Source organism: Phyllopteryx taeniolatus, chromosome 20, assembly GCF_024500385.1.
Source record: "Phyllopteryx taeniolatus isolate TA_2022b chromosome 20, UOR_Ptae_1.2, whole genome shotgun sequence".
Taxonomy (NCBI): Eukaryota; Metazoa; Chordata; class Actinopteri; order Syngnathiformes; family Syngnathidae; genus Phyllopteryx; species Phyllopteryx taeniolatus.
In genome coordinates, this window is record NC_084521.1 from 16163269 (window position 1) to 16184455 (window position 21187).

Below are 21187 nucleotides of genomic sequence, written 5' to 3' on the forward strand. Positions count from 1 at the left end.
ACTGTGGCTGGCTTCAAACAAAATGCGCTCTGTCCCGAGTCCTTTATCACATCTCGATGTCAATAACATGCAATGAAAGCTGGAATTCTGAATTCTGTGTCTCATATTCATATTAAACGTTAAAGTGTCTTCCAATACACGTATAGAAAAAGCTCAACATCGCTTCAATCGTCACCAAAATGCGTATGGACATCTCTACCTGTGCCCACTTCAGCCAATGATAATAGAAGCATGCTTGCCCCATTATTATATATGTTTTTTTTATAGAACGTTAAAGTGCCTTCCTCAGAAGAGGACTGTATACGTGTCCGTACTTACCGGGGGGCGTGCCTTTAGCGTCCTCTGTCACGCGCACCCTTCCCCCTTTGGCGTCGGCAGGAAATGCTCCCAGTCGGTCAAGCGGAGCGCTCGTTCAAGTCACACAACAACACTTCTAGATTGTGCCCCGTCCGTTTTGGAGAAAATGTAAGACTTTTAAGTGCGCCTTATGGTCGTGAAAATACGCTACACTGAAATATGAGTGACGTTATTGAAACTAACATATCACATGTTTTAATGGTGTTCCAACTTCTGAAGAACTGAAGTAGCCAGTTGGGTTCAGTCTGGTTCAACATTTGATCAATTGACTTAAAAGACTTAAAAGTGATTATGAACATAAAAAAGAGACAAAGGTTTGAATGTTACTATCAAACTGTGTTGAGCGAAATGTTCCAGGAAACTGCAAGACCAGATCCGTTTGTAGGTTTCTCGCTCGCTCGCTCCTTCGCTGCAATTGGACAGAATCATTACAACACATCTGATTCGTGCTTAACAAAGTATTTTTTTGTCTCTTTTTAATCATTCGCATTTCTCGAGCTGGGTGCTGACTGGGGTCCAGAAGATCCCTACATGATGATTTGGCGTCATCTCAGCATTGAGAGACAATTCTGTGTGCACTCACAGAAGGTGCATGACAGCTTTGAATCTTACATTGAGGGATTTACGGTTTTTGCGTAATCGGGCCCCCTGAAAACAGACAAGAGCGGACATCTTTTCAACACACTTGAGACAATGTCTGCACCGATACTTGACAATTTTGACCGCCACTTTCTCCCCTCCGTGTTCAAATATGGTTTCGCTTTTGCACCGGAGTCACAGGCCAAAAGAATAATGTCGGGCTTGTGACTTAAGCAAGCGTAGGCGTGTCCTGTCTCTTGATGGCACCCGAGCATCTCACTCTAAAAATTCTGATCATCATAGCCAAGGCTGAATTGAAAGCTAAGTCTCTTTGCAAGTGGACTTCCCTCCGGGCGCGGGCTCCTCCTGCAATGCCGCGTTTGCGGTGTCCTCGTCTCACGCAGCTTCTCCCTCTTCTCTGCTCTCTCGCTCTTCTTCCAGAGGGTGAGTTTGTCTGTGCTCCCACATTCGCACGCCGCAGTCCCACTGCGAACACATCATGAGAATGGTAACTTCTTACTGGCTTCTCTCAGTGCTTGGGAAGTAACTAAGTCGTTCTGGTACTCTCATAGATTTTTCAGGTGTCTGTACTGAACTTGAGTATTTTACTCCCTACATTTTGAAAACAGACACTCTGTACTTTCTATGAGTTAGTTTGTCAAATTACTGCAACTGATGACTGAGATTGAGGGGCGGAATCAGGAACAGGGGCGACATGGACAAACGTGAGCCACGGATGATGACAGCATCCGATTTGTACAAGCGAGAAATTTGCAAACAATTTATTTAACGAGAATCGTTTGATGTTCTTGGCCTCAACTCAACTCAACTTTAAAACAAGCACAGCTGCACACAAAGTGGTGGTGGTAATTATAGAAGAATCAAAAATGAAAACAGGAATGCATTTGAATATAAATACAAGAAGTTGTGGTGCATGTGTTCTTTTGGCAGCCTAAAAAGATTCTTCTGGCATTTCAAAAAAATTATTTCTAATCTGGAAAAACACACGCACGCACACACACACGTACACGTACACGTACAGACAAGGCAATGGGTTTCATCGTGGTCTCCAGAGAAACACAAATAAAGTGTATTTTTTCCGTGATTGGATAATCTAGTCCCTGAGCCGTCACCTTATTATGGGGTTTGTGTGATCCTAGGAGCTGCGCTTACCTGGGGCTTTATGCAGACAAAGCATGGCTCTGAACCTCCTATGATGAGGACCATTTTTGGATGACCAAATGCGGGTGACTGCCCTGCCCTGCCCCGAAGCCAGGCCTGGAGGTGAGGACCGGGGGGGTCCGGATGCATAGTGAACTGGGCTACATAAGCTGGCTCGAGGGACGTGGAATGTTACCTCTCTGGCAGGGAAGAAGCCTGAGGCTGGTGTGCGAGGTCAAGAAGTTCCGACCAGCTCGCCTCCGCACACAGTTTGGGCTCGAGTACCAGTCCTCTTGAGAGGGGTTGGACTATCTGCCACTCTGGATTCCCCCCCCCCCCCGGCTTGGTGCCTGTACGTTGGGGTTGACCCCGGGGGACGAGAGGGTAGCCTCCCTCCACGTTGGGTGGGGGGACGGGTCCTGACTGTTGGTTGTGCCAATGCACCAAACAGCAGCTCAGAGTACCCACCCTTGATGGAGTCCTTGGAGAGGCTGCTAGAGAGCTCTGCGGCGGAGGACTCCCTCGTTCTGCTGGGAGATTTCAATGCTCACGTGGGCAATAACAGTGAGAAGGGTAGGGTGTGATTAACGCTGCACGATGCTTTTGACCAATATTGTAATGACGATTGTTAATCGTGATTATTCCTCAAGTTAGGGAAAAATCTCGGGAGTTGGTTAACAGGATGATTAGGAAGAAGGTTGATATATTGTGTGTCCAGGAGAGCAGGTGGAAAGGCAGTAAGGCTAGAAGTTTAGGGGCAGGGGTTCAATTGTTTTACCGTGGTGTAGATGGGAAGAGAAATGGAGTCGGGGTATTTTAAAGGAAGCGTTAGCTAAGAATGTCTATGGGATCGAAAGATGAGGCTGAAACCTGAAATTGAGGGTGTTATGTATAATGTGATTCGCGGCTATGCCCCACAGGTCGGCTGTGACCCGGAGGTGTAAGAGAAACCCTGGAAGGCGCTAGACGAAGTAGTTCCGAGCATCCCAGACAGAGAGAGAGTCGTGATTGGTGCAGATTGTAATGGACATGTTGGTGAAGGAAACAGGGGTGATGAAGAAGTGATGGGTAAGTACGGCATCCAGGAAAGGAACTTGGAGGGACAGATGGTGGTCGACTTTGTACTTGGTGTATCTTCTGGCAGGAAAGCTGTGAGGAATTAGTGTGCTTCCTTTTCCCAAATCCGTTGCCAAAGGCAAATGGCGTGACAAACCAAATCTGTTGCTGGACCAAAAATAGCATGTTCCAGACACCAAAGACTTGTGTTTTGTATTCCTCGAAGACATGCCGTCAATGCCCCACATTCAACATGGCCGCCACGTAGGCACGGGAAACGTGGGCTTTTTGGAAATGGATCTTGTCATATTGTATATCTGTGACCCGGAAATATGTCAACCCCATTCTCTGCTTGCATTGCATCACAGTGCCAGTAAACAACAGTGGCCAAGTCTGGAACTAAGAGACTTTGTCAACGGCATTTTAAGTGACAGATGGAAACTATTTTTGGACACGTTGTCAGTCCTGATGGTCCGTTTTGTCCGATATCGCTTATATTGGGGTCCGTTTTATCGAGGTTCCGCTGTATATGAATTTTTAATGCTTCGTCAAGGTATCGGATCGGGACTCGATATCGGCAGGGCCTTAAAATCAAAGACTCGGACGTCGGTGCAGAGAAATACGATCAGGACATCCCCTTTACTTGAGTCAAATTATTCTCAAGTAACAGTACTCTTACTTGAATACAGTATTCTGTACTGTGCCAACCTCTGCGTATGTCAAATACCTTTTCCCCACTGAAATGAATTGAAATGCAATGAATCAGTTCCAGCCCCCCCCAAAAAAAACTCCCCAATTTTGGGGGGTTTTTAATAAAGAAAAAAAATAATATCAAAAAATATAAAAAATGGTCTTACCGCATGCATCCATGCAAGCACACACACACACACACACACAGTAGTATATTCGTGTGCCTTTAGTGAGTGACATAGGTCAGCTTTGGTGTGTGTTCCATGCTCCTTCCGAGTGTTTTCATTTCGTATTTGTCTGTTTGATTGTTTGTCCTGTTCAATAAACAGCTGACAGTGCACAGGCAACGTTCGCAAGTCAAGGTTCCACTGTATTTTTGTCATGGCACTCACAGAGCTACTGATGATGTTGTCGTCGTACGGGTGCCAAGTGACGTCCCTCACGCAGGCACCATGACCCAACAGTTTAGAAACCACGGCGCCTGTCAACACATCGTAGACTGTACAAAGACAAAAAAGTGATGAAACACTCGATAGCAAGGGACCGCTGCTCAAAACGGAGGCTCCACTCACTGACAATCTTGCCGGTAGAGCACCCGGAGTAGATGAACCTCTGTCCCGTGCTGAACTCGGGCGAGAAACGACAGCGGATGAGCGTGTGCAGGACGCCGTGGCCACGGTACGTCATCACCGAGGTGTCGCCGACCAGCTTGTGTCGCCTCAGGGCTGCGACATAACAATGTGTGGAAGAAAAAGTAATGTTCTGCTTGAGGACGTGTGAAAGTCATTAGAGAGCAGAGAAGAATTGATGGATGATTTGCAGCTCAAGCCTCTGTTATTGTTCAAAATTGAGTGAATAAAATCTTCGTTATTGGTAACTTTGGCATTTGGTATACAATTGGTAATATTTGCATGCACGTATGTAACATTTTAAATTTGTGTGTAATGTTATTTAATATTTATCAACGGTGAGGAATGCCGTCAAGTCGAGTCCTATCGGGCCTTTTTGGCCTGCGGGACTCCCGGCTGGCCAAGCGGAAGGCAGCTTTGGTGGTCGCGGAGGCAAAAACTCGGGCATGGGAGGAGCTCGGTAAGGCCATGGAAAAAGACTTCCGGACAGCGTCGAGGAAATTCTGGTCCACCATCCGCCGTCTCAGGAGGGGAAAGCAGTGTTAGTGGGGATGGGGCGCCGCTGACCTCGACTCGGGACGTTGTGAGTCGGTGGGGAGAATACTTGGAAGACCTCCTCAACTCCACCGACACGCCTTCTCATGAGGAAGGCAGAGTCTGGGTTCTCTGAGGCGGGCTCTCCTATCTCTGGGGTTGAGGTCACCAAGGTGGTGAAAAAGCTCCTCGGTGGCAAGGCCCCGGGGGTGGATGAGATTCGCCCGGAGTTCCTAAAGGCTCTGGATGTAGTGGGGCTGTCCTGGTTGACACGCCTCTGCAACATCGAGTGGACATCGGGGACAGTGCCTCTGGATTGGCAGACTGGGGTGGTGGTCCACACCGGAGGGTGTGTTCCAATTACAGGGGGATCACACTCCTCCCTGGTAAGGTCTATTCAGGGGTGCTGGAGAGGAGGTTCTGTCGGGAAGTCAAATCTCAGATTCAGGAGGAGCAGTGTGGTTTTCATCCTGGCCATGGACCAGTGGACCAGCTCTACTTTTCTGGACAGAATTTCTCGGCGCAGCCGAGGCGTAGAAGGGGTCCGGTTTGGTGGCCTCAGTATTGCATCTCTGCTTTTTGCAGATGATGTGGATCTGTTCGCTTCATCAAGCCGTGATCTCCAACTCTCACTGGAGCGGTTTGCAGCCGAGTATGAAGCGGCTGGGACGAGAATCAGCACCTCGGATACCTCCCGGACGCCTCCCCGGTGAGGTGTTCCGGGCACATCCCACCGAGAGGAGACCCCGGGGACGACCCAGGACACGCTGGAGACACTATGTTCTGGGCTGGTCTCTTTTCAGGCCTCTGAGACGGGCTCTGCTCTCTCCCGAGCAGCGTTTGTCTCACTGGATGATGGATGTCATTCGCCATTCTTGTCAGATGTCAAAGCGCCCCCTGCCAGCGGGTGTGCATTGTCACTCTACCAGGTATCTTGCCACACCTTGGACTGCCCTGAGGGGGGAACCCCTGGAGGATATACGTGTCGCTGCCTCATGTAAGACGCCTGGCACATATGCCGTATTTTACATTGTGTATGTCGCTACTTCCCATCCACTGCGCATAGCTTTTGGGTCTCCAGAGGCTTCTCAGTTAGCTTTTGGGTCTCCAGAGGCTTCTCAGTTAGCTTTTGGGTCTCCAGAGGCTTCTCAGTTAGATTTATGTCTGGGATTCCTCGTGACTTAGCTGGTAAAAAACATTTAGTGCTTTCAGCACCGCCCTCTGGCGATCAGCAGGGATGAAATAGGACGAAAGTTACATATGCAACTACGGTTCTGTGAGTCCCAAATGACTGCCAGCGTTCTCTGTCAATGAGAATCCTTGTGTTCAGGCGAGAAGATTCTGTAGTGACACCGGAGCAAACGACATTTTTGGTATGCATGCTGGAACTGCGCATGCGCGAAGGGACTATTGAATACCTTCAACACTGCCTTCTTCAGTAACGAGAACCCTCGTCTGTACCATTATTAAAGGTATTTTTATGGCGACAGGAATGAATTACTTTATTCTATGGGAGAACTTGTTTAGATCAGCGACTCCCAACAAGCGTGCCATGACACACTAGTGTGCCGTTGGAAATAATCAAAATGGACTCCTTTTTCTGATGTAAAATACTGCTTTGGTTCAATAAGATATCCAAACTTGGAAGTTAACTCCTGTCATAGAATGGATCGTTTATGTCTTACGAGCTTCAACTCTGCCTTTGCTCTTCATCGGGACCTTGCCATTCAGACCACATACCTCTTTGGGGAACCCGCTGCCAGCGGTAATCCCAGTTCTGCTGGGTGACGGCCAGGCGCGAGGCTGCCAACCCCTCTTTGGGCGAGAACTTCCTCACGTCCCAGAGCTTGATAGACTGGTCCTTCGAGTTGCTGATCAGATAGCGCGCATCGCCCTGCCACGATACGAACGGTGACAATAGAGGGTATGACAGCTGATGGTAAATCAGGATACGGTGTACAAATTGGCCTCTGAATAATGCACACGTTTTGGTCGGGCTGGGTGAGTACTCAAAATTTCGTCATGATTTAGATTTTGGCTTTTCATAATCAGAAAAATGTAATAACCAAAGAAAAACGATTAATGTGCCGCAGCGCGGGTTGTGTATGCAAGTTCCTGCGTTGTAAACTCATCCGGAACGCACCCCGTGTTGCTCGTATGTGCAATATTTGACGCATGTTCTTCCGCCCTCCCTGAGCGTGCTTTAAGCTATTTCTTGACCCCCCCCTCAGTTGGAGTTGACTGTAAAACTAAATGCAAAACTAAAATAATTGCACACATTGTATACACACGCATGGTTTTAGACATTGCCAGCTTATGCTGGCAGTCAATGCAAATACCCTTTGACGGGATAGCTAACATTAGCATCACAGGAGGGATTTAACTTAAAAAAAGCGAATATTCACGCACAAACGCCGTAGTGACACATACAGACAGACAATGTCACAATTGTCACAGGCATATATTCTCCCTAGTCTGTGAAAAACGAGTCTCATCAAATTTGATTGCGACATTCTTCATCTACTCTTTTTTTTTTTTTTTTTTTTAGCTTTCTGTAAATATGCACATCCATGCATGCATCGCACGCACCACATCGCCCCCGAAGAGGCCAAGGTATGCACAGCAGGAACAGCGGATAGTCATGGCTTTACCCGTGACTGTGCTGACATGAAATTGGAGTAAAACGGACCCGTTTTAGGTCCATTAGGATTGCAACATTTTTATTTGCTAAATGCCAGAATGTTGACAGGATTTTTTTAGACAAATACATATAATAGAGAATACAGTTACCCCAGGCGTGCCGATGTTTATAGCCATGACTGATTTTGATTTCGTTTTATTATTTCTATTGTTTAATATATTATTTTACTTGTGACTGATGTATTTTCTGGGTGTTCTTTTAAGGTATATTTAAAGTTGAGTTGCTGGTTTCTTCAATCGGGCATGTTTTTTTGGAACATTCACTTCAGAGTACCCACAGGAAACCCATGCAAGCATGGCGAGAGCGCTCTACTCCACACCGGGAGGCTGGAGACCAGATTCCAACCCTGAACCACAGAAGAGTGAGGCAGATGTACTGATTAATAACTAGTCCAACGTGCTATCAGACTGATCATGTCAATCAAAACTGAGCAAAACTTCATTTTCTACGCAGCTCTTGCATTGGATTTGATTATATTGCGCCTAATTGTATGGCCGGGGAATGTCATACAGCTTGAGGGTGCAGATGGTGTTGACCTCCAGGTAAGGCTATTGATTATACCGTGGTACACTGCGCACTCACTCAAACTCTTCCTGTGGTGAGTGTGAGGCAATGTTGGCACGGACAGATTGATAAAAAACACCCACTGCCTCCACCCCCGCCCGCACCTTGCTGTGGATGAAGGTGATGCCGTCCCGGTGGCCCGCCAGCTGTCCGACTGGCTGCGGCATATCCTCCCGCAGCGTCCTCCTGTCCCACACTTTGCACAGTGCATCGTCACTGCCGGAGAACAGCAGCTGGGACGAGTTGTCGGCAAACGCCACCGCGTTCACGTCATCCTGGTGGGCATCGATCTGTGCAAACCATGAGTAAAGCTGGCCCTTAATATGAGAGGGGCATGGTTTGGGTTTTGCTAATGTCTTAGCTCACCCTGACACAGACACAGAGTGCATGTAACCCGGAAAAACTCACCTTCAGTGTTCTTTTATTCTGCTCGAGGTCAAAGACATAAAGACAGCCGTCATTTGCTCTGAATGGAGAAGAGAAGAAGAGACTGAACAAACTAGTGTCATGCGTCACTAGTTTAAGAAGCAGGCCTTCTATTAAGGAGAGAGTGCGACGAGCTTCTCGATGGAACAAACGGACAGAAGATAATGAGATGATCCAATTCAAAGGTCTTGAAGAAAAACTGTTATTTCCCAGAAAAACAAACTGCATTCACCCTCCCAGGATCTCTTTGCCATCTGTGGACGCAGCCAGTGAGAACACACAGAACCTCCTCTCATCTGGACTACAAAACAAAAGCACAAAACACACACGCAAGCAGGTTAACTAACGCCAAATGCAACAACACTTGACACACAAAATGTCACATCTTTAAGGATGCTATTTTTAAACAGTATATGGTGGCGTGACGGCCTAAGGGGCCACGGTCACTTCTGCAATTAGCAAAGACACAAATGGCGAAACTACAAATCGTGGAAAAAGGATGACAGTGTACGACATCATCATTCGTCCAGATGGCAATGGAGGGAAAGGTAGGTTCGTTTGGTGGAGAGTGATAAATGAGCTGCTTTGAAAAGGTCTAAGTTACTATGAGGTGAAACACTAACTTGAGGTCCAATGCAGTGTGGTCCCCACTGTCCCCATTGATGCTGCACAGATGAACTGCAGGGGAGACACAAACAGAGAAACGCTTCACGCTGCCATTTGTCATTCAAGTAACAGAATACGTTGTTTGAAAGCAGGATTTTAAAAACAGTAATGTGGCTGCTCTCTCGCTGTCAAAACACCTTCCCTTCATTTCTTCCAATAGTGGACAGGGTTGTTTGTTTATTTGGGATACGGCAGTTATTTGAACAAATGATTGTGTAAGTGTGGCGCTCGATGAGCTGCTGTCTGCTGACAGGTCAACGGAGAATTGTTACATTCGTGAACTAGGGAAAAGTCCCGCCGGGCCATTCGAACCGTGCATGAGCCGACTTGATACTCACTCCTTACACTGTAAAACTTTTGTGTAAAGCGTTTGCACAACTTCACAAAGTACCAATTCACGACATTTGCAACTTTATCTCTACATAGAGAAGTCTTGTCTTGTGGCATATACTCCACACTAGCGGAATTGAAATACCTTCTCCTTTCGCCAGATACTCATGATAACAGCCTGAGCCTTGCAAACACAGACTTGAAGATGCCTGTGAATGCCAGCGGGAGACAGGAGAGGCCCTGTTCTTTTTTTAACCACTGCTACACTATTTGGTCGCTATAGAAATCAGGATGTAGCATACCAAGACCAACTTTGAGGCGAGGTGTTCATTTGTCTATGAGACTTGTCGTCTAGTCAAGCCACTATTTGAAAGACATATGGCAAGTACACAGAGCGGAGTGCTACAAGTTCCAGACTCAATAGCGCCCTCTACTCACTGTAGTCTGACCAGCTGGAGTAGAGCACGTGCTGCGCGTCCGGCGTGAAGCAGACGTCCAGAACGCTCCAGCCAACATCTCGAGCCTTCACCGTTTGCCGTAGTAGAAAGCGTCCTCTGCTTGTATCGTACAAGCGGATGTTCTGATCTGAAGCAGAACATATTTTTCAACAGGAACAAGCCATACTGCAATATTAGAGGGCGTTTCAGTCTCTCAGCTTTAATGAGCGGCGCACGCAGTCGTTAATACACCTCATACACAGTAGACTGTATAAAGCGTCTGTTTATTTAATTTAAAAATTGCTAGGTTTCAGTTTTGCTTGTTTTGGGTATTTTACCCTGGCAGGCAGACAGGAACATGTTTCCATCCTCGCTGTAGACGCCGCAGAAGGCTTTGTGGTGGTATGTAGCCGTGTGAGAGACATAGTTTGGCAGGAAACTAGGATGGAAACACAAATGAAATATGACAGAACAACATGATTCCCCTCATAAATGCAAAATGCAAAAAAACAAAAACAAAAACAAAAAATTATAAAAAGAGTAGAGTGGCCCTTCAGAACTGTTTTATGGCCGAATAATTGTGACAGCATAAGGAAATACATCTCTGAACTCAACACAATAAGCTCATCCATCATCATAAAGCACTTTAACGCAGACCCCGTCTTTGGGCGCGCTATCGATATTTTACTATTTTGAACAGGAATGACAAATTCCTTTTCTACCAAAATCCGAGCCGGCCCGCTGGGGCTTGCATGACACAAATTAAAACGGTAAATGGACTGCACTTATATAGCGCTTTATCTGCACTACCAGTCCCCAAAGCGCTTTACAAAGCCTCACGTTCACCCATTCACACACAAATTCACACACCAGAGGGGGGGCTGCCGCCATGCAAGGCGCCGCCAGGGCCACTGGGAGCAAATTAGGGTTCAGTGTCTTGTTCAAGGACACTTCGACATCCGGACAGTCGGAGCCGGGATTCGAACCGGCGACCCTTCGGTCACCGGATGACCGGCTCTACCTACTGAACCACTGCCGCCCAAAATTAGTCATGCCTGACATTCAAACCGCTATAACTGTGCAAGTTCCAAACATCCAGTGTATTTGAGAGACCTGACTGCTTTTACGAGCACTTACTGCGAGCGGATCCGACTGCACTCTCCGTGGGAAAAACTCGAGCCTCTACACCTTCCTTGCTCCCTCTAATCAAGACAACAACAACAAACAAAAAAAACAATACTTGACTACCCATATATTGTCAAGTGTTAGGCATTTTTGAAATCGTGTATGAGGAGGTCTTGAGACTATTTGAGTCCCAGGATACACATGTCTGGAAACAATGAGTCCCAGCCCTGGAACAATGAGTCCCTGCAATTTATCGTCACGGAGTACAGATACAGTAATCCTAACCCTATATGACGGTTGATGCTTAAATTTATACAGAGGGGCTTTTACAGAGGTATTTAGTCAGCCACCAATTGTGCAAGTTCCCCCACTTCAAAAGATGAGAGAGGCCTGTCATTTCCAACACAGGTATACCTCACCTATGAGAGACAAAATGAGGAGGGAAAAGAAAAGAAAGAAAGAAAGAAAAAGCCACAAAATCACATTGAATGATTTTGAAAGAATTTTCTGAGCAAATTATGGTGGAAAGTGAGTCACTGATGGCCTAGCGGTACACTCGCCTGACTTTGGCGCAGGCAGCGTGGGTTCGGTTCCCACTCAGTGACGGTGTGAATGTGAGTGCGAATGGTTGTCCGTGTTGTGTGTGCCCTGTGACTGACTGGCGACCGGTTCAGGGTGCAGTCTGCCTTTCGCCCGTAGTCAGCCTGGATAGGCTCCAGTGTCCCGCGACCCTAACCAGGATAAGCGGTGTTGAAAATGGATGGAATGGTAGAAAGTAAGTATTGGTTCACCTACAAACAAGCAAGATTTCTGGCTCTGACAGACCTGTAGCTTCTTTCAGAGGCTCCTCTTTCCTCCGCTCGTTACTTGTATTAATGGCACCGGTTTGAACTCATCAGTATAAAAGACACCCGTCCACAACCTAAAACAGTCACACGCCAAACTCCACTATGGCCAAGACCAAAGAGCTGTCAAAGGACACCAGAAACTAAATTGTAGACCTGCACCAGGCTGGGAAGACTGAATCTGCAATAGGTAAGCAGCTTGGTGTGAAGAAATCAACTGTTATTAGAAAATGGAAGACATACAAGACCACTGATAATCTCCCTCGATCTGGGGCTCCACGCAAGATCTCACCCAGTGGGGTCCAAATTATCACAAGAACGGTGAGCAAAAACCCCAGAACCACACATGGAGTTGTGTTACATACTGAATCATTTCTGCTGCCTCTTGGCTTTTGAAAGAGAGATTTCATCTCTCAATAAGCTTTTACCTGGTTAAATAAAGGATGAAATATCAAATAAGGCCTGCACCCGAGCTGCTGGACTGTGATGAGACCTCCATCTGTCAATCCAAGGACGCTGAAAATGGGTTCGCTGAAGTCAACTACTACCTGAATATTGATCATGTGTGGCACTGTGCTTATGGTTTATAAACAGCTAACTTTCCTGTGTGCTTGTGTATGCATGTGTGTGCGTTATGTGGGGAACTAACACACACACACCTTTGAGCGCTAATGTTTTAACGGATGTTTTCAAACTGATAAACTTGATTGTTTTTAGCAAATAATCGTTAACATAGAATTTTATGGCTGCAACACGTTCCAAAAAAGCTGGGACAGGTGGCAAAAAAGACTGAGAAAGTTGAGGAATGCTCATCAAACACCTGTTTGAACAGGCTAATAGGGAACAGAACAGACGGGGGCCACGATTGGGTAGAAAAAGGAGCTTCCCTGAATTGCTCAGTCATTTGCAAGCAAAGATGGGGCGGGGTTCACCTCTTAGTGAACAAGTGCGTGAGAAAATAGTCCAACAGTTTAAGGACAATGTTCCTCAACGTACAATTGCAAGGAATTTAGGGAGTTGATCATCTACAGTCCATACTATCATCGAAAGGTTCAGAGAATCTGGAGAAATCACTGCATGCAAGCGGCAAGGCCGAAAACCAACATTGAATGCCCGTGACCTTCGATCCCTCAGACATCAATGTGTAAAGGATATCGCCACATGGGCTCAGGAACACTTCAGAAAACCAATGTCAGTAAATACAGTTTGGCGCTACATCCGTAAGTGCAACTTGAAACTCTACTATGCAAAGCAAAAGCCATTTATCACCCAGAAACGGCGCCGTCTTCTCTGGGCCCGAGCTCATCTAAGATGAACTGATGCAAAGTGGAAAAGTGTTATGTGGTCCTACGAGTCCACATTTCAAATTATTTTGGAAAATGTGGACATCGTGTCCTCCGGGCCAAAGAGGAAACGAAACATCCGTACTGTTATGGACGCAAAGTTCAAAAGTCAGCATCTGTGATGGTATGGGGCTGTGTTAGTGCCAATGGCATGGGTAACTTACACATCTGTGAAGGCACCATTAATGCTGAAAGGTACATACAGGTTTTGGAGAAACATATGCTGCCATCCAAGCAACGTCTTTTTCATGGACGCCCCTGCTTATTTCGGCAAGACAATGCCAAACCACATTCTGGTTTCAGGAAAAGCCTACGAGAACATTTGCTCTTTATTTGAATGTGATTGGTTAAATCTGAACACAACCACAACCCTAATTATAAGGTTGGTGTGCACATTTCACCAACCACATTATTGCAGCTGTTTATTTTGACTTAACCTTGTCAAAAGGCTTCTTATTTTCTTTACTTGAGTTGTACAGGTTATGGATCACATTAATGGTGGTGAAAAGTTTGGAAATTACTTATTTTGGTCTCATTTTTTTTATATCACAAAAACCTGATCAGGGGTGTGTAGACTTTTGATATCCACTCTATGCAATTTCCGAGCCACGCGGTTTGACGGCGCATTTTATGATGCTCTATTGAAAATCACATTATTGAGAAAATAAGCGATTATATTTGAGCACACCGAGCCCTATCCCTTACATTACGACTCACGTTAAGCCTCTAATGCGTTGACCTTCAAGACTCACCTCTGTTACCATGTGTGTGAAACTTGTTTTGCCTTTCAGGTCAGACGAAGCAGTGGCCAGCAGGATCCGAGTTCGGATCTCACTGCGGTCCAGCTCATGCGTGTCAGGCTGGGTGTCCACTGTCGAAGTAACACAAGACTCAGAATTGTCAACAGTCATACAGAAGAGTTCACAGTCGCCTCTTTCTGAGGTTACCAGGCGGATTGTAGCGGTTGCCCAGCCAACCCTCCCACGCACCATCGCTGTCCTCATCGGAATCTGAGTATGACTGAACCAGCTGCAGCCCTGTGGCTCCGCTGCCATGGACCAGTCTGACCTGGCCCCTGCACAAATACACACAATTTCAAGTTGCAATGTGGACATGCACAGCGTTGACCATGTCGCTCCCACCTTCCCTGTTTCGCTACACGTTGACAAGAAACTATCCAAGTCAGTGTCTTTTGCCCATACTTGTTCTCAAGGGCCACATTGACTTACATTTTATAAAACAGACAGCTGGGCCAAGTCACTCATGGGTAAAGTTCAAATATAAATTATGTAGAGTCTTCATCAGGCCTAGTGAGTGACAGCAGGAGCTGGAGTTAGTCAGGTTTGCCATTCATTTCACTTGAAGTGTCTTATCCTTCCATTTTGCATTTATGCGTTTTGACTGCATTTGTCCTCTTCAATAAACACCTGAAAGTGCAATAGGCAGCATAAATGATCGCCTTGATTAATTAATAGGCGTCCTCACAAATATCAGTGATTCATTAAATACTCTTGTTAACAAGTGAATTCTGAGTGCTTGCCTCTTTTACACTGTTGAAATCAAATGTTAGCAAGCATTAATTGTTCCTCAATGCGAATTGTTCATGTGTCTCTGATGCGCAGATGTTTTATAACAGTTCCCCAGCATCACCTGCAAGTGTCGCCAAAGCACCAACAGCTGTGGAAAGGCGCGTACGCCAGCCACGAAGTTGGCGTGAGGCACCGCACATTTCCACGCTCATTCCACTCTTGATACAGCTGAACTTTGCCGTGAAAAAGAACGTACGCCACGTTTTTGTGCGTACGGGCCTTTTGTACACGAGGCCCCTGATCTCCATTACCGCTGTTCTTAATATATGCATGCGGTAGCTTTGGTCAGTTATTTGGCATTTGTTGGGAGTGGGAAGTGGATTTGTTGGGCAAAATTGATTGATCTGTTGCTGTTGGCCGTTCCATCCATCCCAGACAAGGCATGCTGATGCAGTTACCCCCTATAACGCATATGGGAGGTACCCTATACATGAATCAAATATTAATTACACAAAACTTTAAAAAGAAGCATATTCCTCCTCCAAAGGAGAATCTCTTTCGGGAGGCCTCGTTGCTCGTGTTGGTTTGAAACGATACGGCCTAATCCTTCCATGATCAACGCTCGAAGCAATATGCATGATCACTACTCATTGTGCAGTGTGGTCCACAGATTGAGCACGGGACGTCACTATCGGTTTATCCAGTCACGTTCGATAAACATGGCGGGGCCCCTTACAATTTTTGAAACAGTTTATGAAGTTACTAAATGTGCATGAAAATTCTGCATGTTTTGAAATGAATTAGAACAGTGAGGATAAGCGGCTCAGAAAATGGATGGATGGATGGATGGATGTATCCCTTGAATTGCTTTTTTTTTTTTTTCACTTCACTCAAACGGCACCGTATCTGAAGCTCGCTTGTGGCTCCATATTTGGCTCACAAACGGAAGGCTTTTGCCTTACAAATACAAAATAAAAAAAACAACCGACGGCTCGTGAATTCAAAAACTTGTGAGTCGGGGCACTCATAAGTCAAGGTATCACTGTGATTGTGTTATGCCATTATCAAAATGGCGGGTTGCAGTTACAGTTGAGCTGATACGAGTTTGACATTAAAGCTGGACCCCAAAAAATGGGAGGAAAGCTGCTCATATTGTAATTGTGCGTTGTGTTGAGTCGACAAAATTCACCTCCTCAGTAGGTAAGCCAGGACTTCAGCTAAGTCGACGTCCTCCTCTGATGCTGACACCGTTTCTCTTTGCTGCCTGCTGCCGCTGCCGCTGCTGCCGCTGGCGCTGCTGCTGCTGCTGCTGCTCTGGTTTCGCTCTTCTAATTCAGACTGATCAACTGGGCTGCCACTGGAAGAGCGCCTTCGACCAGACATCCCAGAACTGGACTGAGAGCCCATAGACTGAAGAGCGCCTGGTCGGAAGAAAGCAGCTGAAATTAACGTGACATCTGAGGTAGTACATGTCCAAGATATAGTATGGTAGCATTTTATTCTCAAGTCAGTCCTCAATATGCTGTATGTGGAACATACAGAGGGCTGAAATTACTTTTCCAAACAGCCACTCTCACAAAAACAATACATACAAAAACAATCAATTACAATCAAATAGATCATCTACAACTGGAATAACATAAAAACATAATCATGGCCTCCATAATCCTGAAATGGAAGACGTTTGGGACGACCAGAACCCTTCCTAGAGCCGGCCGTCCGGCCAAACTGAAAGTTCTAGAGAGTCGACCGTCACTGCGGCCCTCCACCAGTCGGGGCTTTATGGCAGAGTGGCCTGACGGAAGCCTCTCCTCAGTTCAAGACACATGAAAGCCCGCATGGAGTTTGCCAAAAAACACCTGAAGGACTCCAAGACGAATGAAAGTCTTAATTTGTCAGCGATTGGAATGCATGCCAGACTGATTTAGAGTCGTTAGCGCTAAACTGTTTTTGCGACTTTGCTGCATAGTTCCTCTTTGCAATGTTAATTTCTTTAGTCAGCTAGTTTCTAGCTCGATTATACATGGCCCTGTTCCCGCTTTGATATGCGTCCTCCTTAGCTTGGCGAAGCTGCTTAAGTTTGGCAGTGAACCACGGCTTGTTGTTGTTGAATGCGCGAAATGACTTTGTCATTATCGGCCGATACCGACAACGCCAATCAGATCGGTGTAAAGTGCAGTTCATATTATTCAAAGGTTTTGGATCCACTGTAGCCAACCTCCCTGGACGTGGCCACAGGAGGGAAATGATCACAAACTGAAGAGAAAGATAAAACAAATGCTAACTAAAAGAGCCCAGAACAACCTCCAAAGAGACTAAAGGTGAACTCTAAGGCCAAGGTACATTAGTGTCAGAGAGCACCATCCGTCATTGTTTGAGCCAAAGTGGACTTCATGGGAGACAACCAAGGAGGACACCACTGTTGAAAATAAAGCATTAAAAAAGCGAGATGTTCACAGGCACAAAAATAAAGCATACCAAGAAGAAGAATTGTCAAATAATGCATCTATGTTCCTCTAGCTATGCAAGTGACGTATTGTGACAGACAGAACAAATAAATGGCCTTGTATTAGATGGCAGAAACTACAGAAATGAAGTGTGTGTGTGTTTGTTTGGTGGTGTGCCTTGAGATTTTTCCAATGTCAAATTATGTGCCGTAGTGCAATAAAGGTTCGAAATCACTATTCTAGAGAGAAATGTGTTGCCTAGTGTCAGAAAGCTTGGTCTCAGTTGCAGATCATGGGCCTTGACCCAAAAGACACAGCAAAAAAAAAAAAAATCTCTCAAAAAAAAAAAAAAAAAAAAAAAAAAAGGCTAAACGCAAAACATTGGAGTACTCTGGTGGCAAAATCCAAAGACAAAATATCTGCTGAGAGGTGCAGAAGTCTCATTGAAAGTTAAAAAAAAATGTATTGCAGGGATTGCCTCAAAAGGTTGTGCAACAAAATATTTAAAGGTGCCATCCTTTTTGTTGCCTGTTTCACTAGTTAGTTTTTAAAAATAATTCTGGTGAACCAAAAATAAAAAACAATGTCTGATTTTCATTGGTTAATTTTCCTTAATTGTTTTATGTATTATTACTTTTGTCAGATTCAAGTTATTTCTGTGACCACTGTGGGCTTTTCTTTCATTGACAGAGGAGTACCAACAATTTTGTCCACGAGTCGATGTAGAGCAGGGGTGTCAAACTAATTTTTGTCGGGGGCCATATTGTAGTTACGGTTTCCCTCAGAGGGCCGTTATGACAGTGAAACCATAAAAATCTTTAATCGTCTCATCATATTTACACACGAAATTTATGAACTAGTTTTGGAATCAGAAACCAAGGGTAATGGGTTTTTCAACTATTGTTCATGTTTGGTAACACAAAAATGCTTGCAGTATCTCAACATGATCATTATGATATATGACTATTTGACATTTCGGTGCAGATTTGAACACGAATCACGGAAGTTGCCTTCGCAGGGCACATCGAATCAAGTGGCGGGCCGGATCGGGCCCCCGGGCCTTGAGTTTGAGACCTGTGATGTAGACTAACTTGTAGTCTAGCTCACTACATTGTGCGAGTAGCTTGCCTGCTAATGGGATGCGGTTATTTTTTTTATGAAAACCAATCAGACTGCGTAAGGGTAAACAATCTAATGTGATCACTTTTAAATTGCATAAAAACGAAAAATAAATAACGCCCTATTGGGATCCGTTTTTAACCGGACAGAGCAACAATAAACAATTTAACAGGTTTTTTTTTTTTTCTTCTTCTTCTTCTATGAACAAATAAAATAACCAGCGTAACCATAAACAACCTAATGGGATCATTTCACTGTACTTTAATATGCATGTTTATTTGAATTTGTATTACATTAAAAAAAAAAAACTACCCCTGATTTGGGTAAACAATCTAAAGGGAAACATTTTTCTATTTCAAATTTTTATAACCAGACTGGATACAGGTAAAACAGCCTCGTTGTGTAAATGACGCCTTTAACAGAAAAGAACATCGATTTAGCTGTAAGCCAACATGAAAACAATGTCAAAGCGCAAACAACTTGAATCCAGTGGCACCAATGCGATGTCGTTATGTCACTTCGAGATTGCTGACTGGTTACAGAGTCATCTCTTCACTTGAAATGGTAGCAAAACAGTTACAGAGTCAGCTCTTCCTTTGAAATGTTACAAAAACATCAATCCAGGAAGCAGCATTTCTACTGTTTGCTTAGCGTGCTCAAGCTACGTGAGCTAATATTCTTGTGAGCTAGCACCAATGCTAACGAGTTTGACGTCCACATTACCGTTTGGTTGTCAAACGGTCTCCTTGACGCCGCTCTGTGGTTGCTATCCCCGTTGTGTTACTTCGGTTGAGTCCAAACATAAAACGCCTTGTGCTTGGTTATAAAAAAAAAAAAAAAATCCCAAGGATGGCCGCACGGTGCTTCATCTGTCGTCCACTCCAGTTTTCGACTCCACTCGTGAAGTAGCAGTCAAACCAGCCGCCCCTAATTTTGTTCATAGTCGGCATTACGGTAATAAGTCGCCAACTCGCGGCGAAAGCCACCTTCAAAATAAAAGTCGTCAACCCCTCTTCGGTTACGGAATGCAACCAGCAAAGTTAATTTGAATCTTGAGATGCACTGGGGTGGTGTAGCGTCCCCCAGAACTGGACCGGTGTTGCGATATCTCATAGATTTGTTTGAACAGATTTTTTTCTGTCAGGGGTAATGAATATGCAGTTTTCAGAGACTTTTATTTTGAAATCAAATATCAGCTCTTCATCAAACCTCTTTTGGTGGAGTCCTTGGTGGTCTGTCACAGATCTGGACTTGTCTTGCCATACCTCTCGCCGCGAGTTGGCGACTTATTACCGTAATGCCTAGTATGAACAAAATTAGGGGCGGCTGGCTTGACCGCAGTGTAATACGCCATGTTGTTTACTAAATTGTGCCTCTGACCTTTCGCCGTCACGTCACTGGCAACGATGTGCGGATTAAACACAATGCAATGCAGTAACATACAGTAATAATAAATTATAGTTAACAGTTCAGTTGCTCTCGATTGAACTGTTAGTGGATGCATTCAGAAATAATCATGTTATATATTATATAATATATAATTATGTAAAACGGGTTTTCTTATTAGTTATATTCTATTCCTTTGTGTTGTAATAATAATGATTAATAAAATATGCGGCACGGTGAACGTCTGGTTAGCACATCTGCCTCACTGTTGTGAGGTTGCGGGTTCAAATCCGGCCTCGCCTGTGTGGAGTTCGCATGTTCTCCCCGTGCCTGCGTGGGTTTTCTCCGGGTACTCCGGGTTCCTCCCACATCCCCAAAACATGAACGGTAGGTTAAATTGAAGACTCTAAATTGTCCGAAGGTGGGAATGTGAGTGGGAACGGTTCTTTGTTGAAATGTGCCCTGCGATTGGCTGGCAACCACTTCAGGGTGTACCCCGCCTCCTGCCTGCAGTTAGCTGGGATAGGCTCCAGCATACCCGCGACCCTGATAAGATTAAGCGGTGTAGAATATGGATGGATGAATAATAATAATAATAATAATTACTATTATTATTCCCCTGCCATGGAGGTGACATTTGACGTCCCTAGAGCTAGCTTCTGTAACCGGGGATCAGAACGCCATGGTCCCCGCCTTCGGCCGCCACCCAACTCGCATTGCACCCGGCCCCCTTGTCCCACCCACAGGTGGTGAATCCGAGGGAAGGGCACCCATGTTGCTTCCTCAGGCTGTGCCAGGATGAGGTACTTCAGTGCAGGCCTGGCACCCAGGCTTCCCGCCATCAAGCCCCACCTCCGGGAGGGAAAACGTCTTCCTATGTCTGCATAAATCAGAGGGGGGCGTTGTCAAGTATCTTGGGGTCTTGTTCCTGAGTGAGGGAAGAATAAGGCAGGAGATCAACAGGCGGCTCAGTGCAGCGTCTGCAGTAATGTGGATTCTGAATCGGTCTGTTGTGGTGAAGAAGGAGCTGAGCCGAAAGCCAAAGCTCTCGATTTACCGGTCGATGTACATTCCTAGTACCCTTCCGGAACTAGTCCGCTTGAGAGGGGTTGGACTCATCTGCACTCTGGATTTTCTCTGGATGAGAAGTACCGAGCAGGTGTGGGCATACTTAATCGCCTCACAGCTCTGTGCCTGTACGTTGGGGTTCACCCCAGCGGACGAGAGGGAAGCCTCCCTCCCACTTTGGGTGTCGTTTGTGCC

At 45.6% G+C, this 21187-nt stretch overlaps 1 protein-coding gene across 4 annotated transcripts; it reads right to left on the bottom strand.

Moving 5' to 3' along the window:
- Window positions 1-800: 800 nt before the first annotated feature.
- dcaf11 (ddb1 and cul4 associated factor 11) lies at window positions 801-19470 on the bottom strand. 4 transcript variants are annotated; one of them, XM_061758954.1, is made up of 15 exons: window positions 19262-19470; window positions 16162-16393; window positions 14433-14518; window positions 14196-14314; window positions 11268-11332; window positions 10469-10569; window positions 10132-10278; window positions 9321-9375; window positions 8930-8998; window positions 8680-8737; window positions 8376-8561; window positions 6747-6900; window positions 4416-4568; window positions 4236-4342; window positions 801-1422 (listed from the first exon to the last, which is right to left on the bottom strand). In XM_061758954.1, the coding sequence occupies exons 2-15, from the start codon at window positions 16377-16379 to the stop codon at window positions 1333-1335; spliced, it is 1608 nt and encodes a 535-aa protein (XP_061614938.1). In that variant the 5' UTR covers window positions 16380-16393; window positions 19262-19470; the 3' UTR covers window positions 801-1332. The 4 variants fall into 4 exon arrangements, with proteins under 4 accessions (XP_061614938.1, XP_061614936.1, XP_061614940.1 ...); XM_061758952.1 differs by having other exon boundaries at window positions 14391-14518; XM_061758956.1 differs by lacking the exon at window positions 19262-19470 and adding an exon at window positions 14673-14870 and having other exon boundaries at window positions 16162-16298.
- Window positions 19471-21187: the final 1717 nt, after the last annotated feature.

Excerpts from the sequence above, each read along its gene's own strand:
- dcaf11 (XM_061758952.1), bottom strand. The coding sequence starts at position 16,379 with ATGGGCTCTCAGTCCAGTTCTGGGATGTCTGGTCGAAGGCGCTCTTCC. Across the intron at positions 9,376-10,131 it reads CTCCAGCTGGTCAGACTACA|TTCATCTGTGCAGCATCAAT; the intron begins GTGAGTAGAGGG and ends TCTCCCCTGCAG. Across the intron at positions 6,901-8,375 it reads TCACCTTCATCCACAGCAAG|GGCGATGCGCGCTATCTGAT; the intron begins GTGCGGGCGGGG and ends GTATCGTGGCAG.